Raw genomic sequence first — 20,031 nt, 5'->3', positions numbered from 1 at the left:
ACTAGAGAAAAAAAAAAACACCTAAACACAAACCTGCAGTTGTGCAGCCTGGCCTCTTCGTTTGATCACTTTCATTTGCAGATCTCAATTATGGTTCAGTGAGACATTCATTGTTCCTTCATGATAACACTCAAAATTGGGAAAAAATTGCAATTGGTCAGTGTTGTCTTGCTCAGTTATGCATGATATAAATGTCAGCATAAGGTACAAATGGAAAGAGGAAGAGATCCCTTTCTTCACAACCAACATTGCACTCTCCATATATGACAGATATGAAATAGTAGCCCTCCAAAGTTTGATTACCTTTTTTTCATATGCACTGTAGAGTGACTATGATCTTATAGGATGATTTTATGAGTTGCAGAAGTATTAACTTGGTTCCAGACATGTCATGATAATGGAGTAATTTCTTTGCGATTGATATTCTGTTCTCTTCACTCACATAACATGTTACACTATCAGTGTGTGTTAATACATGTATGAGGCATCGGCTTCTCTCTAGAAATGACACTACAAAAATGGAAGCTCAAGGGAACCATTACCGGTACTATATTACCGGTACTCCAGATTGGCACTCATGCAAGCATCTTCTAAAGGCCCTACATCACTGAAAGATTACAGTCACCAATGATGCACATGAAGAAGGAAAAATACATAGATCTTGAATGGAATGTAAACTTTTCCTCAAACTTCATTGATGTGCTCTACTAATATTGCTGCATCCCCCCCCCAACACACCCTCAGATGGTCAACAATACACATGATAGGCCTACAATTGTTCCAGATTCTTAGAGCTACTCCCTTAGGGATGGAATTGGGCTAGGATTTTGGCCCCTATCACAGGCTTTTAGTAGGGAATCCATCAAAATCACCCCTATAATGTTATGTTTAGTTTTGTGTTGTTGTTGTTTTTTTTTAGGGGGGCCGGGGGTTGAAGGGAAGATATCACAAAATTATCCCTTTAACGAAGAAAGAGTTCAGAGGTGAAGAGTGTTCACAATTTCAGCCCTTGCATTCACAGGAATGTCTTTAGAGACTGCAGTCATGCTTGATATACAACTGTACCAGAGAAGGGTGTACTTTCCTGCAAAAAGAAGGCAATGCAGTATGCACATTCAGGAGAATCGGAGCGAACATGCACTACCGGTAAATCTTTATTTCGGGGGGGGGGGGTGAAACTAACTCTATTCGGGATATTTTAGGATTGTTCGGAAAAAATTAAAAAGCACCCCTAGCTTTTTTTCGGGATTTCCCTGTCCGCATTGGGCCCCTTGAGTAGGCCTATAGACCCCTTTTCCAAAAAATCATGGTGCATTCGATACAAAATGACCACCTCAGTGCATGAGGGGACTGTGTGCTGCATTCACTCATTCCACAATAATATTTGGAAAACTTTCCCTTATATTATAAATTCAATTTTAGTTTTCCTGGACAGGTAGCAGCTGTCTCCCTCACTCCTGATCGCTTCCTACTCAACCCTGCACAAGCTTCTCTCCATCAGATATGTAGAATTTACATCTCGTCGATGAAAATACTAGCTATTGTTACTGTCACAATGTTATTATACTTCATAGTGCGATAATTTTTAATATAGGCATTCTACTGATCTCATGCAGACGATCGAGTTTAAAGGGTGTGTACAGTTCTGGTCGAGGTGTAGATTTAGCTTTTAACGTTTTGCGAGATATCCAGAAACCACTCTATGAGATGTCAAAGAGCATGCAGTTCTAAGGGGTATCAAAAGTTTATTCGATGAAAATCGGTTTTGAAATGGCTGAGATATCCAAAAACAAGATGAAACAAAGTGATCCTAATAAAGTTGTGGCATGTCGCCTTTTATTAATAGCAATTTTTTGGATATCTCAGCCATTTGAAAACCAATTTTCATCAAATAAATGTTGAATCCTTCTTAAAATTACATGCTCTTTCATATTTCATAAGAGGCTTTTCATTATCTCACTTAGGAATGTTCAAAACATGAATTCCTACCTAAACCAGTACTGTACAGTCCCTTTAATGAGCAACACGGCTTATACTATAGTCTTACCAACCGCAGTTTTCGATTTTAGTTCGTCGTAATGCGTCTTCTCATGTCATGCGATTTTATTCTTCTGGAAATTCCGATGTCCTTTCTCTGCTCTGCAAAAACAAGGATTTCCTACGATCTTGCGTGCATGTATGTGGTCTACAACACACAGTAACACAATACATGTAGCAAGCATTAGGAGGGCGCATGGATGTCACTGCACTATATAGGATTCCCTTGCACTCTCTGCTATGTCTTCAGTGTGAACAATATGCAAATTCCCTGCGTGGTTTTCCCCACAGCCTGTTTCCCGCTGTGGAATTCCCCCACATGTCTGGCACAGTGTCTATACAGTAGCAATACGCAACAATAATCGATGGGGTTGTACTTCCCACTGCGTATGAAGATTATAAGGTATATCATTAACGGTCACATATATCATCATGATATCATATGGTATACAAAAGAGTGTGATGGCAATCTTGCTATACATTGTAGAATTATATAGGACCTAGCAATGCTGAAAATGGAACTGTTCTATTTCAAAGAAAAAGAATCCCTTTAAAAAGTCCTCTATCCAGATCCCGTACGTAGGATCACGACTGCCAAAGATATTTTCCTTAGAATGTATCATTATAAAGGCCTCACCTTTTCTTAAAATTTTACTGAAACCCGTTCATAACTTTCAGACAAACAAACGAGCAAGAACACCCACAAAACATAACCTCGGAGAAAGTACAAAAACAGACATGTCGTGATATTTACAACATAATATCATGTGCATAATCTTGTTGAACGACGCGTATCCCATGTCTGTAGGCGCCTACAGGAGATTATGCACAGTGTGATCTATCGGCCTACAGGAAGAAGAAGAAGAAGAAGACGAAGAAGAGAGTGTGCAAGAAAATCATGGGATCCGACACCCTGTCAAACATTTTAGTGGGACTCTGGAATTTCCCATGCACTGCCCATTTCAGTTTGCCAGCTGCCAAATATATATATATATATATATATATATATATATATATATATATTTATGAATAAAAGAAATTTAAAACAATGAATCGCGGAATCCCTCCGTTTGAAAAAAAAAAATAAATAAAAGGAGACTTGTAGTGGCACATTTTTTTTTTTTCTTGTCAGCTAGACGCGGAAGTGGTCCACTTTGTCTACTGAACCCTCCCAGACGGGCCCGATTGCAGGACCCGGCCGTACCGGTTTTTATAGCAAATGAGAGATATCATGGAGAGATCAAGGAGAGATCATTATGGAGATATAAAATTTCTGCTTCTTTGATGTCATGTTCAATGCCACCACTCAAAATAGTTTATGTATCACAAACCTATGTATATCTTGCCCCACAGACGGGAAGACAATGAATTTATGTCTCATCGCATTACTGACCAGCCACTCTCTAAGCAAGATATTGTTTTATTCTTTTAAAAGGCCCCATGTCACAATGGAAATTGACAAAAGTTGCCAAAAATTGACAAAATTGACAAAGATTGCGCAACATTATGCAAAGTTGACATGCAAGTTTAGGCAACTTTGCATTTGCTTGCGCAACTTTGCGCCATTTCCGGCAATTTTGCGCCCATTTCTGGCAATTTTCCGCAACTTCCGGCAATTTTGCGCAACCTTGCGCCATTTCCGGCAATTTTGCGCAACCTTGCGCCATTTCCGGCAATTTTGCGCAACCTTGCGCCATTTCCGGCAATTTTGCGCCCATTCCTGGCAATTTTCCGCAACTTCCGGCAATTTTGTGCCCATTTCTGACAATTTTCCGCAACTTCCGGCAATTTTGCGCAACTTTGCGCCATGTCCAGCAATTTTACGCAACTTCGCGCCATTTTCCGGCATTTCTGTGCAATTTTGCGCCATTTCGGGCAATTTTGCGCAACTTTGCACCATTTCAGGCAATTTTGTACAACTTTGCGCCATTTTAGGCAATTTTGCCCAACTTTGCGCCATTTCCAGCAATTTTGTGCAACTTTGCACATTTTCAGGAAACTTTGGAAAAGTTTGCACAATTTAAGGGAACTTTGCACAATATCAAACATTTTTTAGCAATTTTTAGCACCTGCACACAATACAATGCCACTTTGAGCAGGTTTTCAAAATATATTGACTTTTGGTGCCTGCTCTCTTTCATTCGTCTCAAAATCTTATCTTGTATATGATTTCAAATATCAGGACTTTATAATAATACTATTGCATCTTTCCTGTGGTCATGCACTTCTGCCAAACAATCACATAGTTGAACATCATCTTTGAAACTCTGTATTCATACATGTACTTCAGTCACAGAGTATGAGGACACCAAGAATGGTGCAATGTCAGATGTGCATGTATATAAAAGATTTCTTTAAATATTTTTTATTAATTTTTTAATCCTCTAGCTCTCTATAATATTTTGTTCATATCTAAAGGGATCATGGAGAAAATATTAACATTCATGTGGTTCCAAAATCTCCATATATGCAATACGGTAAAGTGGGGGATGATGCTGTGGAACGGATCACCCACCTTTTAAATTCTTTGGGAGATAATTACATGGAACTCTAGCATTAACTAATTAAATATACTATCGCAAATCTAACGATGACATGCAATGCCTGGAGTATTTTATGTGGCACTAGTGAACAAAATAAAAAGACCTGCTTGCAAAAATATTTTGTAATGGAAGAAACAATTTATTATACTTAAAAATGTGATACATGTGATATGACTGCTGGATTTTGTTTACTACCCTTCCTCTAACTGTATTGAACAGTTCGTCGGCATTGTCTCTTAATGACATAAACCAGTTTTGGCAAAATTGATCATGAAGTATAGTAGGGAGGGGGGGGGGGTCAGGAAAAAGCATTTATCATAGTGAGATATAACTTCCATAATTACACACATTAAGAAGATTTTTGTGGCACTGAAAATGGAGAATTAAATATTGCTGACTTAGAAGGAACTTTTGTCCTGTGGCCATTTTCACCATTAACACTTGTGTAATAAAACACTCGCCATGAGTCCCTTAAACTATGTGCTTCCTTTAACTTAATCATGGTTAAGAGATTCCCTTAACCCTATGTCCACTGGGGGGGGGGGGTCAAATTGACCCCCCCCCCCCGTACAAAATTTTCTGCTGCCGCGCGACCGCCGCTGATCGCGTGATAATTTTTGGTGACTTTTTTTTTCTTTTGAAATAAATTTTGCGAAAATCCGACCACCGGTCGCGAGGTCACGTGACATTTCGTAAGTGCATGTCTGCCCAAAATTTGGCAAAAACCTGCTTTTCCCATACGTTTGTGTGCAAAGCAGCATATTTCATAAATTGCTCTAAAACACAGCTTTTTCAATCTTCTAGGCCATTTAAAAGATGTTATGTGACTTCACATCAACTAATTTTAGATTAGAAAACAAAAAGAATCTTAAAAACAAAGAAATACATAAGAAATAAAAACAATAGAATACATAAGAAATTCGGAAAACAATACAATACAAAGAAAATGTTTTGAAATTTGAAAATATTACCATATAATCTTGTTGACAATGCTTCTGGGATACTTTCTGCAAAGAATTAGAATCCAATTATAATTTTTGAAGGAAATATTGATATATTTGTGAATTTTATGAAATTTGATGCACCTCATTTGCATAAATTATAATAATTAAAAAAATTAAGAACTTTTGCGAAAAAAAATAATGCAGCGACGTTCTTTACACGTGTCTTCACGTGCGTGCAAATTTTCGCGCCGATCGGACCTTCCGCGACCGAGATCTGGGGGGGGGGGGGTCAAATTGACCCCCCCCCCCCAGTAAAAATCTGCTCTGAAATAGCCCAATGGAAATAGGGTTAAGGGTACAGGATGCTTTCTTGGTAGCGCAGCTACAAAAAGACAATTTTCATGGTTTAGAATAGGAGATTAATGACAAATAAACCCTGAATGCTTTTCTTGGTCATGGAATACAAGTCGTACATTTTGTACACTTTAAATAATTTCTTAATGTGGTTTTTCAGTTATGTGTCATTTTATGAAGATGGTCCATTTCAACTCTTTTTACATCAAAATTGAAGAACCACAAGACCCACAAAATTGTAACTGGATATTTGGATTCAGCATCACACCTGATTTAAAATCTTTACAAATTTCACTATAGCCGATTAGGACTCGCAAGTTACGACGAACGACCAAATCTCCTATGTCAAAAGGTCCTGTAGCCTTAAGTTTACCTCAAATTTAATTTTTTTCCATTGTCTTAAGTTATAATAAGCATATTTGGAGCTGGATTTTGCTGTAAACCCAACTAAAATTATTTGAGTTACTGTTGTAATGGTATGGCCAATTTAGTGCAGCTGAAAATAACAAAATACAAAGGGATTTGAACACTGTAACTGGCTATATCTCAAAACCAACACATCTGACAAATTACTGAATTCATTTGATCACATCACCTATTAATGCCTTTATAACCTGAATAAATAGTACAAATGAGTTATTACTGTAAACAGGTACAGGCATGTGACAAATATTGAAACACTTTTGCATTATATCCTAAATTTTCCAGTAGGGATTAACGCACAAAATCTAGTTTAGATCATTAAATCCCCACTCATGTACTTCAGGGTAGGGAAAACAAAACAAAACAAACAAAAAAAATTCCAAAGCTTGTATGTCCCACAGAATTCAAAACTGGCATTGAACTAGTTGTGAATGACCCTAAAGGTCGAATATTGATTCATATGTAGAGTACAAATGCCACTTTTAGGTGCTTTTGGACATTACTTTTTATTATTATATATATATATATATATATATATATATATATATATATATATACAGTGCATCCCAAAAAGAACTATACACTTTTGAAATGGCTACCAAATAAAGGTAATAAGATTCTTGGGTAAAATGTTTATATTTAAAGCTCATATCCTTAACTATCATTATGACACCAAAAATTCTGAAAATAACGCATGCTTCAGTGAGTAATGCCCACTTTTGTATAGGACACAAAAATTACCCTGCGCAGGAATTCACTATTCATTTTGCACGTGGTTATGAAACGCCATGAAGGAGTCAAAATTAATGATGGAATAAATCAGCAAACAGAGTCGAAAATAAACCAAGAGTTAAAAAAAACAATCAATATTATACAAAAATGTAATATTTTACTGTTTTGTTTTCATATCATTGATTTTTGCCTGTACTTCAATTTATTTTTGTCTTTGTTGGCCGATTGATTCCATCATTAATTTTGACTTATCATGGCGTTCCATAACCAGGTGCAAAATGAATAGTGAATTCCTGTGCAGGGTAATTTTTGTGTCCTATACAAAAGTGGGCATTACTCACTGAAGCATGCGTTATTTTTGGATTTTTTTTGTATCATATTGATAGTTGAGGATATGAGCTTTATATACATGTATTTATAAATTTTTTCCCCAATAATCATATATATTCCTATTTGGTAGCTATTTAAAAAGTGTATAGTTCTTTTTGGGACGCACTGTATATATATATATATATATATATATATACCTAATACATAAGATTATTGTTCACTGGTCATATTTACTATCAATCTCACAAACTTGTCACAGGGAAAAAGTTACTAAGCTGAAATGATAGTGCCCTTTTTCTCTGCCCTAAGTCAAATGATAGAACAATTTTTCCCTGTGCATGTTACCATGGCACACGACACTTATGCTTGAAGGGACAGTTGACACTAGAGATGAGTTCATGACACATCAGTCTATCATCACCAACTTTGCATTGACACGTTGAATGGCGGACTAGAAATTCCATACAGCGAAAGATTTATAAACATTTAACAATTAAATTTGAAGTGGGTATGTGCAGGAATACATTTCAGTAAGTTAAGTTTCATTTACTCATTCCAGAAAAATACAGTGCTCAATAAATTTCCTACATAAAATAAATACTAAATCGTTGTGCGATGAAACACCTGTATATTGCAATCCTTTAATTAGCACTATAATCTGTCGCAACAAGGCTTGGCAGTGATGTCAGTGTGTGCTTTATTGCACACAGCTACAAATTACAAGCGTTCACACAATGCACTTGTGCATAATTATATGCGTGTGTTTAAGGATATCGCCTAGATTCACGCAAATATAACTGTCTTTTATTCCAGATTGGGTGGTTTGCTTCCGTTTGTACGTGATCAAATCCTTAGCAGGTTCAATCAATGTATTCAAATTGAGCACCCAAAGCACATAAGGTGACACTTGTATGTATTGAAGGTTAAAGATTGTTTTGCTTGCCTGTGTGCTTAGAAGGAAACATTGGGTGCTTCTCCAAACAATGGTCCCACAAACTCTTAAGCAAGTTTGCTTCATCACGTGCATGTTAGCATTTGTAAACTATTCATGGAAGTTGTAGATAAAATGGCGAGACCCTTTCCTCTGTAACAGTTGTCCCACTTTTATGAATAGCCTGTTGGCAAATCTAAGATCCTTGGTCATACTCATCCACATTGTGAGTCACTTCATTGTGCTGCCACTCAATCATTAAATCTGATAAGTTATAAATGGAGTTTTTAAAGACCCATCTCTTGGCTTTCTTGCTAATTAACAGAATGATGTTTACTGTGAAATACACTAAATGTGTCCATTCTCAACATCATCAAAATTCACACTGATGTTGAATATGCTGATGCCAATTCTTCTTTCCTGAAATCAGTAAGAGTAGCACTTCAAGTTCAAAGGAAGGAAGGGAGGGATAGATTTCATGCTCTAATGCTTGCACAGTGACGTCAGTCCATTCAAATTATGTGAACATGACATCACTATGCTTGCTGCACTAAAGCATGAATAATGATAACATGGTGAGGGTAGACACTTTTTGTGTCTGAGTAGATCACATGGTGAGGGTAGACACTGATTTTGGGTGTTTAATAACTACATTTGTTTGATTTTATGTCTATGATTAATACCATTCTCTTGTTTGCTGTTTTCTTTTCAATGATCGAGGGATGAGTGTTTAATAGTTACATTTAAAGTTCAATTTTATGAGTTACACAGCTCTCTGTTAAATGTCCAATTTCAATTGTGACTTTCATTCATTATCTTCTGCTTCACCTTCATTATGTTCTTCACTTGCTTCGCCTTCATTATGTTCTTCACTTGCTTCGCCTTTATTATTTTCTTCACTTGCTTCACCTTCATTATGTTCTTCACTTGGTTCGCCTTCATTATGTTCTTCACTTGGTTCGCTTTCATTATGTTCTTCACCTCCTTCGCCTTCATTATGTTCTCCTGGCGTGCCTTTTTCATTCTGCCCTGTTTGTACCTCTCTCTCTCCACCTTCCATATCTTCCACTCCGTCTTCATCAGTAAAATTGTAAATGTCATTCTGATCCTGCAGGTTGCCAGTTACTACTGCAGGCAACTCTGTATATACTGACCTGCATGCTGTATCTGGGCTGCGTATCTGCAATGTGGTAGAAAAATAGCTGCGATATTAAAACAGAGTACATTAAAATAAAAGTTTGCCATTGTGACATTTACCTAGCTTCTCCCCATTCCAGAAAAATAACAACAAAAACATTTATACCATAAATAGGCCTACATGACACATGTCTCTCCCCCAATAATTCAATTAGCAGTTATTGGGAATAAAACTTGACATTTCAAATGTCATCAATTTCTAGGTGTTTTTGCACACTGGAACCAGCTGCAAGACTTGGAACGAGACATAATTTCAATTATGTTTGTTGTTGTTGTTGGTTTTATTTTCCAATGTTATAAAAATAATGATAAAAATATGCACAGTTTACAATGCAATCAACAAGTTTTCAAATGCCAAGGCTTGTGCCAAGTCTTTGAATTCTGTGACAAGAATGTGAAAAATATGTGTTTGGGGTGCTTTTTCGCCCACAATTTGAGCAAATTAAAAAAAAAATGTTTTATTCCTACTTTGTTCTAATTAAATTATGATGATATGGAAGTTGTTTGTCAACCACATTGATTAGTGTTTTATTTTTTATGGAGTGGGGGGTAGTGTTTTTTTTTTTTAGTTATACTCTGTATGGAAATAAGATTGTTTCAGTTGTGCTGGGGAGTGTTCACGCACTAAACATTATGTCAGTTCAGTCATATCAACAATTATTATAGGGAATAAAGGTATTGCTTTTAACAGCTGCCTTCAATCTACCATTATTCTTTAACACTGAACAACTCAGCTTCACCTGTTTGTTCTACTTAAAATATTTTACTCTCACAACACTGGTACATGATTAATTACATTCTTAATTTTGAAATGACCATCCCAACCAAAGGCAGATGTTAGTATTGCTCCCCCCCCCCATGATGATTTTTTAGGTGATGAAAAAGAAAAAAAAAAGGAAAGGCAAGGAATGACATTCCTACATAACTACGCATGTGATTTCCATTACAAACTCAAAACTACAATTCTAAACATGATATTGTAATACACTTAACCGGCCCCGGTGGCCCAACCGGCCCTGACAAACAGCCAGCCCATTTCAAAATTTCCCGACCATCAATATGACCAGTCCGACTATGCATTTCAATCAAAAGTACATACAAATCAAACTGGTTTTATTCAGTTTTAAATCTAAGGAATACTTACATCACTTGCCAATGGCACACCCTCTTCATTCAATTCTTGATCTGTGATGAATCGGTCTTCAATCACTCGTTTCCATCGTCTTGCCAGCAATGAGGCTACCTTGTCTCTCTTTGTATGATTCTCCAAGTGGTTTACCAAGGCCGTTATCCCACTGATGTGCGAAAGTGTGACTTTGCCTTTTAAGGATAAAACAAAATAATGGAAAATGTTACAAGAATAAAAAATGGGGATGAATGTATTGCCACTCCTTTCAGGGACACTAGTATGGCCCAGATCCACTGCACATTCTAGAAAAATACTGCATTGATCTTGCTGAATGATACATTAAGCCATTTAAGGGTGATGGAAATTCTTGAAAATACATTTCTTTTCTAACTATTTAATTTGCACTAACTAGCAATTTGAAAAGGAGATATTTCGCACTGACACTTTACACATCTTGTCACAAGACTGCCAATTGCCAGAGGTATATAACTCTTGACTCATCCTTATTACTCCAGACAATTCAACATTTTCTTTTTCAATATTAGGGTGACAAAAAAAAGAGAAATGTTTGCTACAGCTCAAACATACTGAAATTATGTAGTATTGTTCCATCGCAAAGTCAGGTTAAAAAAATTATAGGTCTCGTATATGAGATTTATTGGCAGTTCGTAAAATTAAAAGAATATTATGATGTAAACTTTATCACTTGCAGTGGATTAATAATTGTACACCAGTTGTTTTGAGAGTATTATGAAAAGTCTAAACATTTTTTTCTTTGGAACCAAGGTCAACATCAAAATGTTAAGATATTTCACAATGCCTCCAAAAGACTAATGCAAAGCTCTTCATGTCATTCATAACTGGCACAATTTCATTACAATTAGAGGTTAATAACTGCGCATCAGTTTTTTTCGGGAGGCATTGTGAAAAATCAAAACATTTTCCTTTGGAACCGAGGAATATTCCGAGGGGCGCAGCCCTGAGGGATATTCTCAAGGGCCAAAGCAAAATGTTTTGATTTTTCACAAGGCCCGAAAAAGAACTGATGCAAAGTTATTAACCTCATTCATAACTGTCAAATTATTTTATGATGTAAAATTTACTTTAAAAATTACTTTTTTGAAAGCTTTTCCTCCCCGATTTAAAAATCAGAAAGGCTATGAGGATTTCACCACAGTCAGGAATCATACAATGTCCAAATATGGTGAGTCGCGCCCGCATAAATTTGTTGGCGTACAGAACTTCACAAGCATTATAAGCGTATTGTTGCTTACATCACACGCGTCATTATAAGATATCAATGACCTGCATGTGCGTTAGCGTGTTTACAAATAATAAATTGGATTGGATTGCATGGATCGCGATTATTCACGAGGTTACGAATAACCATTAACCACACATTTTAATAGAAAGTAACATTTTGAAGTCTTCCCTCTCTTTTGAAAGGCAATGACAACAAACAGTCATTCAGTTTTACATGTATTTGTTGATCTAAACCAAAACACTTAAGTTCTTACCAAAGAGCAAGTCACACTGTCTTGTTTTATAATTATGTTTATAATTATGTTGGCAAAATAAGCTAAATCGAATAAATGTGATTTGGATATCACTCAATGTTACTGCATCCCTTTAAGTTTAAGCGTTATTCCTCATTTACCTCCTTCAGAATGTGAAATTTATTTACATTCTTTTGGAACAGTTTCACTCTTTTGGAGTAGTTTTCATGCTTGTTTTTCACTTTCACATTAAGAGAGTACTATGTACGGGAATGAAAGACAGCTTGAATCTCCAATATGTAGCTTCTGGATTTTGCACAGCTCCAACCCCTATCATGCCTACAGGTATGTTGAATATTTACACTGCACTGTGCATTGACACCTTAAGTTATAAATCTTTCTATTTATGCTCTATGAGGTAGGCACAGTGAGTGGCACTGGCACAGGACACATACATACCATCATGACTTCTGGACCTAGATGTAGACCTTGGACTGCTTCTATGTGACTTCTATCCCTCCTTCTGGACCTAGAAGTAGACCTTGGACTGCTTCTATTGTGACTTCTATCCCTCCTTCTGGACCTAGAAGTAGACCTTGGACTGCTTCTATGGTGACTTCTATAAAGTCTATCCCTCCTTCTGGACCTAGAAGTAGACCTTGGACTGCTTCTATGGTGACTTCTATCCCTCCTTCTGGACCTCGAAGTAGACCTTGGACGGCTTCTATGGTGACTTCTATCCCTCCTTCTGGACCTAGATGTAGACCTTGGACTGCTTCTATGGTGACTTGTATCCCTCCTTCTAGACCTCGATGTAGACCTTCGACTGCTTCTATGGCGACTTCTATCCCTACTTCTGGACCTAGATGTAGACCTTTGACTGTTTCTCTGGTGACTTCTATCCCTACTGCCTACAGAATCATACCGGTGATAACTTCTGGAGCGATTGCTACACCTACTGCCTCCAGCGTCATACCGGTGATGACTTCTAGAGGGACTTATGTTATCCATCTAAGTATATACACTAGTCGATCTGAAAAGAAAAAAAAAATACAGAGAAAAGACAATCAATAACCAGATCATGAATATACCTCACTGTTCATTTTTTCTGGGTTACCCAAATTTGAAAAATTGGTAGATCTACTGCAGTCTGAATCACAGTGCACCACACCCATTAATTTCAAAGGCTAACCCTAATGCCCATACGTTTCTGAATGGTCCATTGTTAGTGTGAAATGGTGCTTGGTGCTTGTGCTTGGTGCTTATTTTCCTGCTTTTAACTCCCAGCCAGACGACCATGATCTGATACAGGTTGAAAACCTTGGAGGAAACAAGTCACTAAGGAAGCAGGAGGACTTTTGTGAAGTATAAGAAGGTACAAGAAGAGATATTTGCATCTGATTTTTTTGCTCCTCAAGCCAAGATTTGAACCACCAGACTCATATAGTCCCAGATATCCACATCGAGTGCGGGTTTCTTCATTTGATTGAAGCATCTCATTCTCCAAGTGCAGACAGGATAATCTAGCTTTTGTGTTCCTCCAGCTGAACAGTGCCTTACTCCAGGACAAAGGTGTCACTCTTTCAAAGGAAAGTGTTCAGTGGAGTTAAGCCTTCCTCAATGGCCCTCAATTCACCACCTTCAACCCGACAGTCATCAGCTCTTGTTTGCAGTGTGATAAAGGAACTTCTGAAGAATGGCGACTACATTGAGATGCTCGATGCTGCCATCAGCAAAGCTGTGGACAAGGCTTTTGTCAAGCTCGATGACCGCATTGAAGCTCTTGAAGGTCAGATGCATGACCTTCAAACAGACTGTGACAACAAAGCCCACCAAATAGCTGTCCTAAAGAAAGAGATGAGTAAGCAGGCTGACCGCATTGACACTTTGGTTCAAGCACAGTGGGACATGGAACAATACTCCCGGAGAAACTGCATCCGCATATTTGGAGTGAGAGAAAGAGAAGGGGAAAGCACTGATGACATTCTTTGTGACATCAGCAAGAAAGACCTGGGGCTTGCCATCAATCCTGAAAAGGACATCGACCGTAGCCATCGCACGGGAAGAAAGAAGGCAGATACAGCTGCACCCAGGCCCATCATAGTCAAGTTGACCTCCTACAGAAAGCGACAAGAGATCTTGAAAAGAAGAAGACATTTGAAAGGAAGCGGAGTTTCAATCCATGAGGACCTCACAAAGCGAAACGTTGACCTGTTACGCAAGGCATCCCAGCACGCGAAAGTGAAGGCTGCATGGTCCTCAGATGGCCGCATCATCGCAGAAATACCAGCGACAAACGGAAGGACAGTAAAGAAACTGATCAGATGTGAAAGTGACTTAAAGAACTTGTGATCTACAGTTAATGTTATTCACTAGTGGCCCCAGAATGTAAAAATTTTGATTGTAAACATGTAAACACTGTTACTGCATTGATATGTATCTTCTTTTGCTTCTATGCATTGTAATATAGTATCATCACTGCTGAATTCCTCCTAAAGGTAATAATACATTGTAATCAGGCAATGACTTGTTTCTAAATCTGTTGTTATCAGAAATTTGATTTGGTTATTTTTTTTCTTTTGCTCATTCTAAATTTCAGTGTATAACTGAGATAAGTTATTGTGATAATTGTATGTGAATATATGTTCTCTTTTATGTTTTATATGTTATATCTTAGGATACATGTCTGTAAATAGTAAGTGTGCATTATGTAACAACCAAATACTGCGAGATGGCATTTGTTATACGTGTAAAACCAGTAAGTTAAATCAGAATATGCAAAACACGTTAGATGAGGAATGTGTGACAACTACACGATATTACCTTCCAAGTGAATTTAAGAATGAAATGAAACAATATAATACTCCTGCTATGATGACTTGTGTTCATTTTAATTGTAGAAGCCTTAAAGGAAATTATGATAATTTCGTTTCTTGTTTAAACTCTTTAGATTTAGATTTGTCTGTTATTGGAGTGTCGGAAACGTGGATGCAGGACAATGATAATGTGTTATTTTCGTTACCTCAGTACAATTTTGTTGGAAAGGGGAGGTCAAATAGGAGAGGTGGAGGTGTTGGCCTTTTTGTACATAGTAAATATAGATTTAAACAACGTTTTGATTTTGATGTTTTTAATGAATGTATTGAGTCTGTGTTTATTGAAATAGCCAACTCTCAAAATAATCTTATTGTAGCTACTGTTTATAGACCCCCTAATCAACCAATTCAGTCTTTTATTGATATGCTACAACCTGTACTCCACAAAATATCTCAAGAAAGGAAACAATGTATTATAGTAGGTGATTTTAATGTTGATCTATTGGTTGATAACAATGTGACACATCAATTTTTAGATTTATTCATTTCATCTTCTTTTTCTCCTATGATATTCAAGCCAACAAGAATAACACACTCGTCAGCTAGCTTACTTGATAATGTTTTAATCAACCGCTCAGAAAATGTTGTCACAGCTGGTATTCTCATTTCAGATGTCAGTGATCACTTATCTCCTTTTATTGTGTATAATGGTAGTCGAGTATATAACGATGATGATAAGCATATATACAGAAGAGTTATTAATGAGGTAAATATAGTGAAATTGCTTGGTTTGTTACAGTCTGTTAAATGGAATAATCTTGTGGAAGTTCCTACGGTTGATGAGAAATATGAATATTTTATGCGCACATTTTTAGATACGTATAATGAATGTTTTGTTGTTAAAAAAGTAAATATTAAGAAAAATAATAATTGTCAAACTTGGTTTACTAAAGAACTGAAAAAGATGTGTCATAAAAAGTATATATTGTATAAAAAATATTTGAAAAACCCCACTCAATATCGTAAACACATTTACAAGCAATATAGAAATACTGTTAACAATATGATCCGTGCAGCTAAACGTGCCTATTATCAAAATGTCTTTGACAAAGTGAAGAGTGATTTAAAAGGTACATGGAGAGTAATCAATAATTTGTTGAATAAGAATTGTAAGAAAGATAGTTGTGATTACATTGAGCATAATGGTGTAGCAATTGATGATAAGAAAAGTATTGCTGATACATTTAATGATTATTTCAGTAGTGTTGGAACTAAGTTAATGAATAATCTGCCGCATTCTTCTTTAGATAAAGATTTCTCACACTATATGAAAGATAATTTTTCTCAATCTATGTTTTTTACACCAATTAGTGAAGGAGATATTGTATCTGTTATTATGAGTTTAAGTGCAAACAAATCTCCTGGCCATGATGGCGTTGATTCTTCTGTTTTAAAACGATGTGCCCATCTTATCTCTTTTCCCTTGTCACATATTTTTAATACTTCAGTTGAACAAGGTATATATCCCACAGATTTAAAATTAGCAAAAGTGATACCCGTATATAAAAAGGGAGATAAATATTCATGTTCAAATTATAGACCTATTTCAATTTTGTCAGTTTTTTCTAAAATATTTGAAAAACTTGTTCATAAGAGATTGACAGCTTTTTTAGATAAAAACAATATTTTGTATAATAAACAATTTGGTTTTAGAGAAGGTTTTAATACAGATATGGCACTTTTAGAGTTTGTTAATAATGTATCTACAGCATTTGAAGAAAAGAAAATAATTCTGGGTTTGTTTTTAGATTTATCAAAGGCTTTTGATTCTATTAATATTTCGATTCTTTTAAAGAAGATGTATCATTATGGAATTAGGGGAAATGTTTTACAGTGGTTTGAAAGTTATTTAACAGACAGACAACAATATGTATTTATTGATAATCATTACTCGAAATATAATTTTATAAATGTTGGTGTTCCTCAAGGTTCTGTATTAGGACCATTGCTTTTTCTGATATATGTAAATGATCTGTGTTTTGTGAGTGATATTTTAAACCCAATTATGTTTGCAGATGACACCAATTTATTTTTATCTGGCAAAAATATACATGATATGACAGCATTGTTGAATACTGAACTAAAGAAGGTGTGTGATTGGTTTGTAGTCAATAAACTTACAATAAATTATGAAAAAACTGTTTATATGGTATTCAGACCAAACAATGTCAAAATAGATACTAGTTCATTGAATATAATGTTGTATGAAAATAGAATAACAGAGGCTCAGAATGTTAAATTTTTAGGTGTCATAGTTGATGAACATTTGAGTTGGAAATATCACATCAATGATATATCTTGTAAAATATCTAAAGTTATTGGTGTTTTGAATAGGATGAAAAGTTTTTTACCACTGCGCATTTTAGTGAATTTATATAATACTATGATATTACCACATATTTCATATTGTATTTGTGCATGGGGGAAATGTGCAATGTATTTATTGAATAGAGTATATATTTTGCAAAAGCGTGCAATCCGTGTTATAACGAATTCAGCTTTTTTAACATCTACTGATTTTCTTTTTAAGAAGTTGAATATGCTCAAAGTAAATGATGTTTATTTGATTCAAGTAGCCAGTTTTATGTATAAACACTCTAAAGGTTATTTACCTCAAATTTTCAGCTCTTACTTTGCATTTAATAGATCTATAAATTTTTATGAAACCCGAAATTCGTGCAATATGTACGTTCCATTTTACCGATATTAGATATCAAGAAGTAGTATAAGATTTTTAGGTCCAAAATTGTGGAACAGTTTAAACATTGATTTAAAACAAAGTCCATCTCTTGCATCATTCAGAAGAAAATATAAGTTACAGCTTATTTCAAATTATTGTATAGATGTGTAGTCCTATCTGGCTTAGTGCTACATAATGTCCCGTTTTGTAGACTGTTTTTGTTTTGTAATTTGTGTCTTAATTTGTCCTCTGTAAGTGCATTTAGTACTTGTAATTGTTTTATGTGCTTGTTGTTAATTATTCTGTAATGCTTTAATTGATAACTGTTAATTATGACATCATTATTTTAAATGACTCTCTTTTTTTTTATTTTTTGTCTATGGGGTTCGGCCTCGAAAGGTCAATGGCCTATTGCTGTTCCCCTCCACACTCGCCACATATCCCGAGTCACAAACTCTGATTTTTATACATGTGCGTTATTTTGTTATTGATTGTTTTTTTTCTCTGTGTTCATTTTTGTTATGCTCACATGAAATCACATTGATTTAATTTTTCTTTTTATGAGATGTGGAAAATAAACTTGAAACTTGAAACTTGAAACTTGAAAAAAGAGTGGTTCCCCCGGGATTTGAACCCGGGACCTCTCGCACACCAAGCCCTTGCTCACCCATACCACGCCATTGACGGCAGATGATGGAATGTTTCATTTGTTTAGAATATTAATTAAGCAGATCCTTACCACTACTAGTCACTAGATCTAGTAGCCAGGCCTAGCTAGTAATCTCGCTAGTAGAATATACGATTTCATGTAGTAGACTTGACGAAAAACTCTGTTTAGAAGAGGTACATGGTACAGCAGCACATTCAAGAAAATAATGTATTTCAAGACCGAATGGATGTCTTCGCCATGATAACTGTGCGTGCCGCGCCGGTGCCCTAGTGTTAAAAATACAGGTTTTATTTACGGCTCGTACGTAGCTACCATAGAATAAGTAATCCAAGAAGGCTAAGCGCGCATTCACTCATGTGTTTAACGAGTGTCGTCTTTTTTCCCCATAGGCTTGCGTGTTAGAGAGGTGAAGCGACCACATTTTACATGCACCCAGGGGAACACAAAACGTTATTTACAGTCTGAGTAGCATTTAATTCAAAATACCATTAGTCTTACAATAAATGTACAATTTTATAATATAAAATTGTACATTTATTGTAAGACTAATGGTATTTTGAATTAAATGCTACTCAGACTGTAAATAACGTTTTGTGTTCCCCTGGGTGCATGTAAAATGTGGTCGCTTCACCTCTCTAACACGCAAGCCTATGGGGAAATGGATATAAATATGTTGTTGTATATTGTACAACAACATATTTATATATATTTTTAATGGATATAAATATGTTGTTGTATATTATACAACAACATATTTATATATATTTTTAAAAATATATATATGTTAATATTATTTAATTGTTTAAACTTTAAGAAATGAAATAAATTAATCTTAATGAATATATTCGATTGTTCATATCGCGTGAGCTCAGCGCAGCTCAGCTCAGCTCAACCGGGGCGCCGGTGTGACAGCGGAGAGCGTCCCCCCGCGTGTTTTTTTTAGACGGCACAGATTGGGGAAACTAAAAATCTATCGGGGGCCCTATCCCTAAACCTAACCCTAATCCTAATCCTAACCCTAACCATCAAACCCTATAACCCCAACCCTAACCCTAACCCTAACCCCAACCCTAACCCTAACCCTAACCATAACCATAACCAAAAACCCTAACCCAACGTTTTTCCCATAGGTTTAACACGCGCCATACCCCAATCTGTGCCGTCTTTAAAAAAAACGCGTCCCGGGCCCCCTGTCCCCCCTGCGCAGATAACAGTATTACTTGGATCTGAGTCAAGATGGCGGCCGTAATATGCGCATGAGATTCATTATGCTAGTGCTGAGTGTTTTCCCCCGGAGCAGAGCGTCCCCCGTAGGCGATATTTTTTTTCCCAGGATGGGAAAGGCATTTATTTGTCTTGGTGACTTGGATAGAGAATAACTATCAAGTCTTTGACTTTATTACTCTCTATAAGCCTGACGGAATAAACCGTTACAAACTTATTATACTTTACAAATTAAGAGCAAAAATGGAAACAAGATGGTGAGCAAAACCCAACGTGGGATTCGAATCACCGTCCATCTTTTTAGCACTGATAGCTCCATGATCAGAGCACTATCACATCGTGCCACAGGGAGGAGCTGCCGAGATCGGTGGTCATTGGGCTTTTAAAGTATGCAAACACAATTTGTCTCCCTATAGTCTTAGTTTCAGACGTTTTTTGTCAGTAGACTGCCATAGACTTTACACA

General features: G+C 36.2%; 1 protein-coding gene across 1 annotated transcript; it reads left to right on the top strand.

The window, feature by feature from the left end:
- Nucleotides 1-13,736: 13,736 nt before the first annotated feature.
- On the top strand, nucleotides 13,737-14,468 carry LOC140243444 (uncharacterized). Its single transcript, XM_072323121.1, has one exon. The coding sequence runs from the start codon at nucleotides 13,737-13,739 to the stop codon at nucleotides 14,466-14,468; it is 732 nt and encodes a 243-aa protein (XP_072179222.1).
- The last annotated feature ends 5,563 nt before the right edge of the window (nucleotides 14,469-20,031 follow it).

The sequence above is a fragment of the Diadema setosum genome, chromosome 20 (genome assembly GCF_964275005.1).
Source record: "Diadema setosum chromosome 20, eeDiaSeto1, whole genome shotgun sequence".
NCBI lineage: Eukaryota > Metazoa > Echinodermata > Echinoidea > Diadematoida > Diadematidae > Diadema > Diadema setosum.
This window is presented reverse-complemented; position numbering and strand designations above follow the sequence as displayed.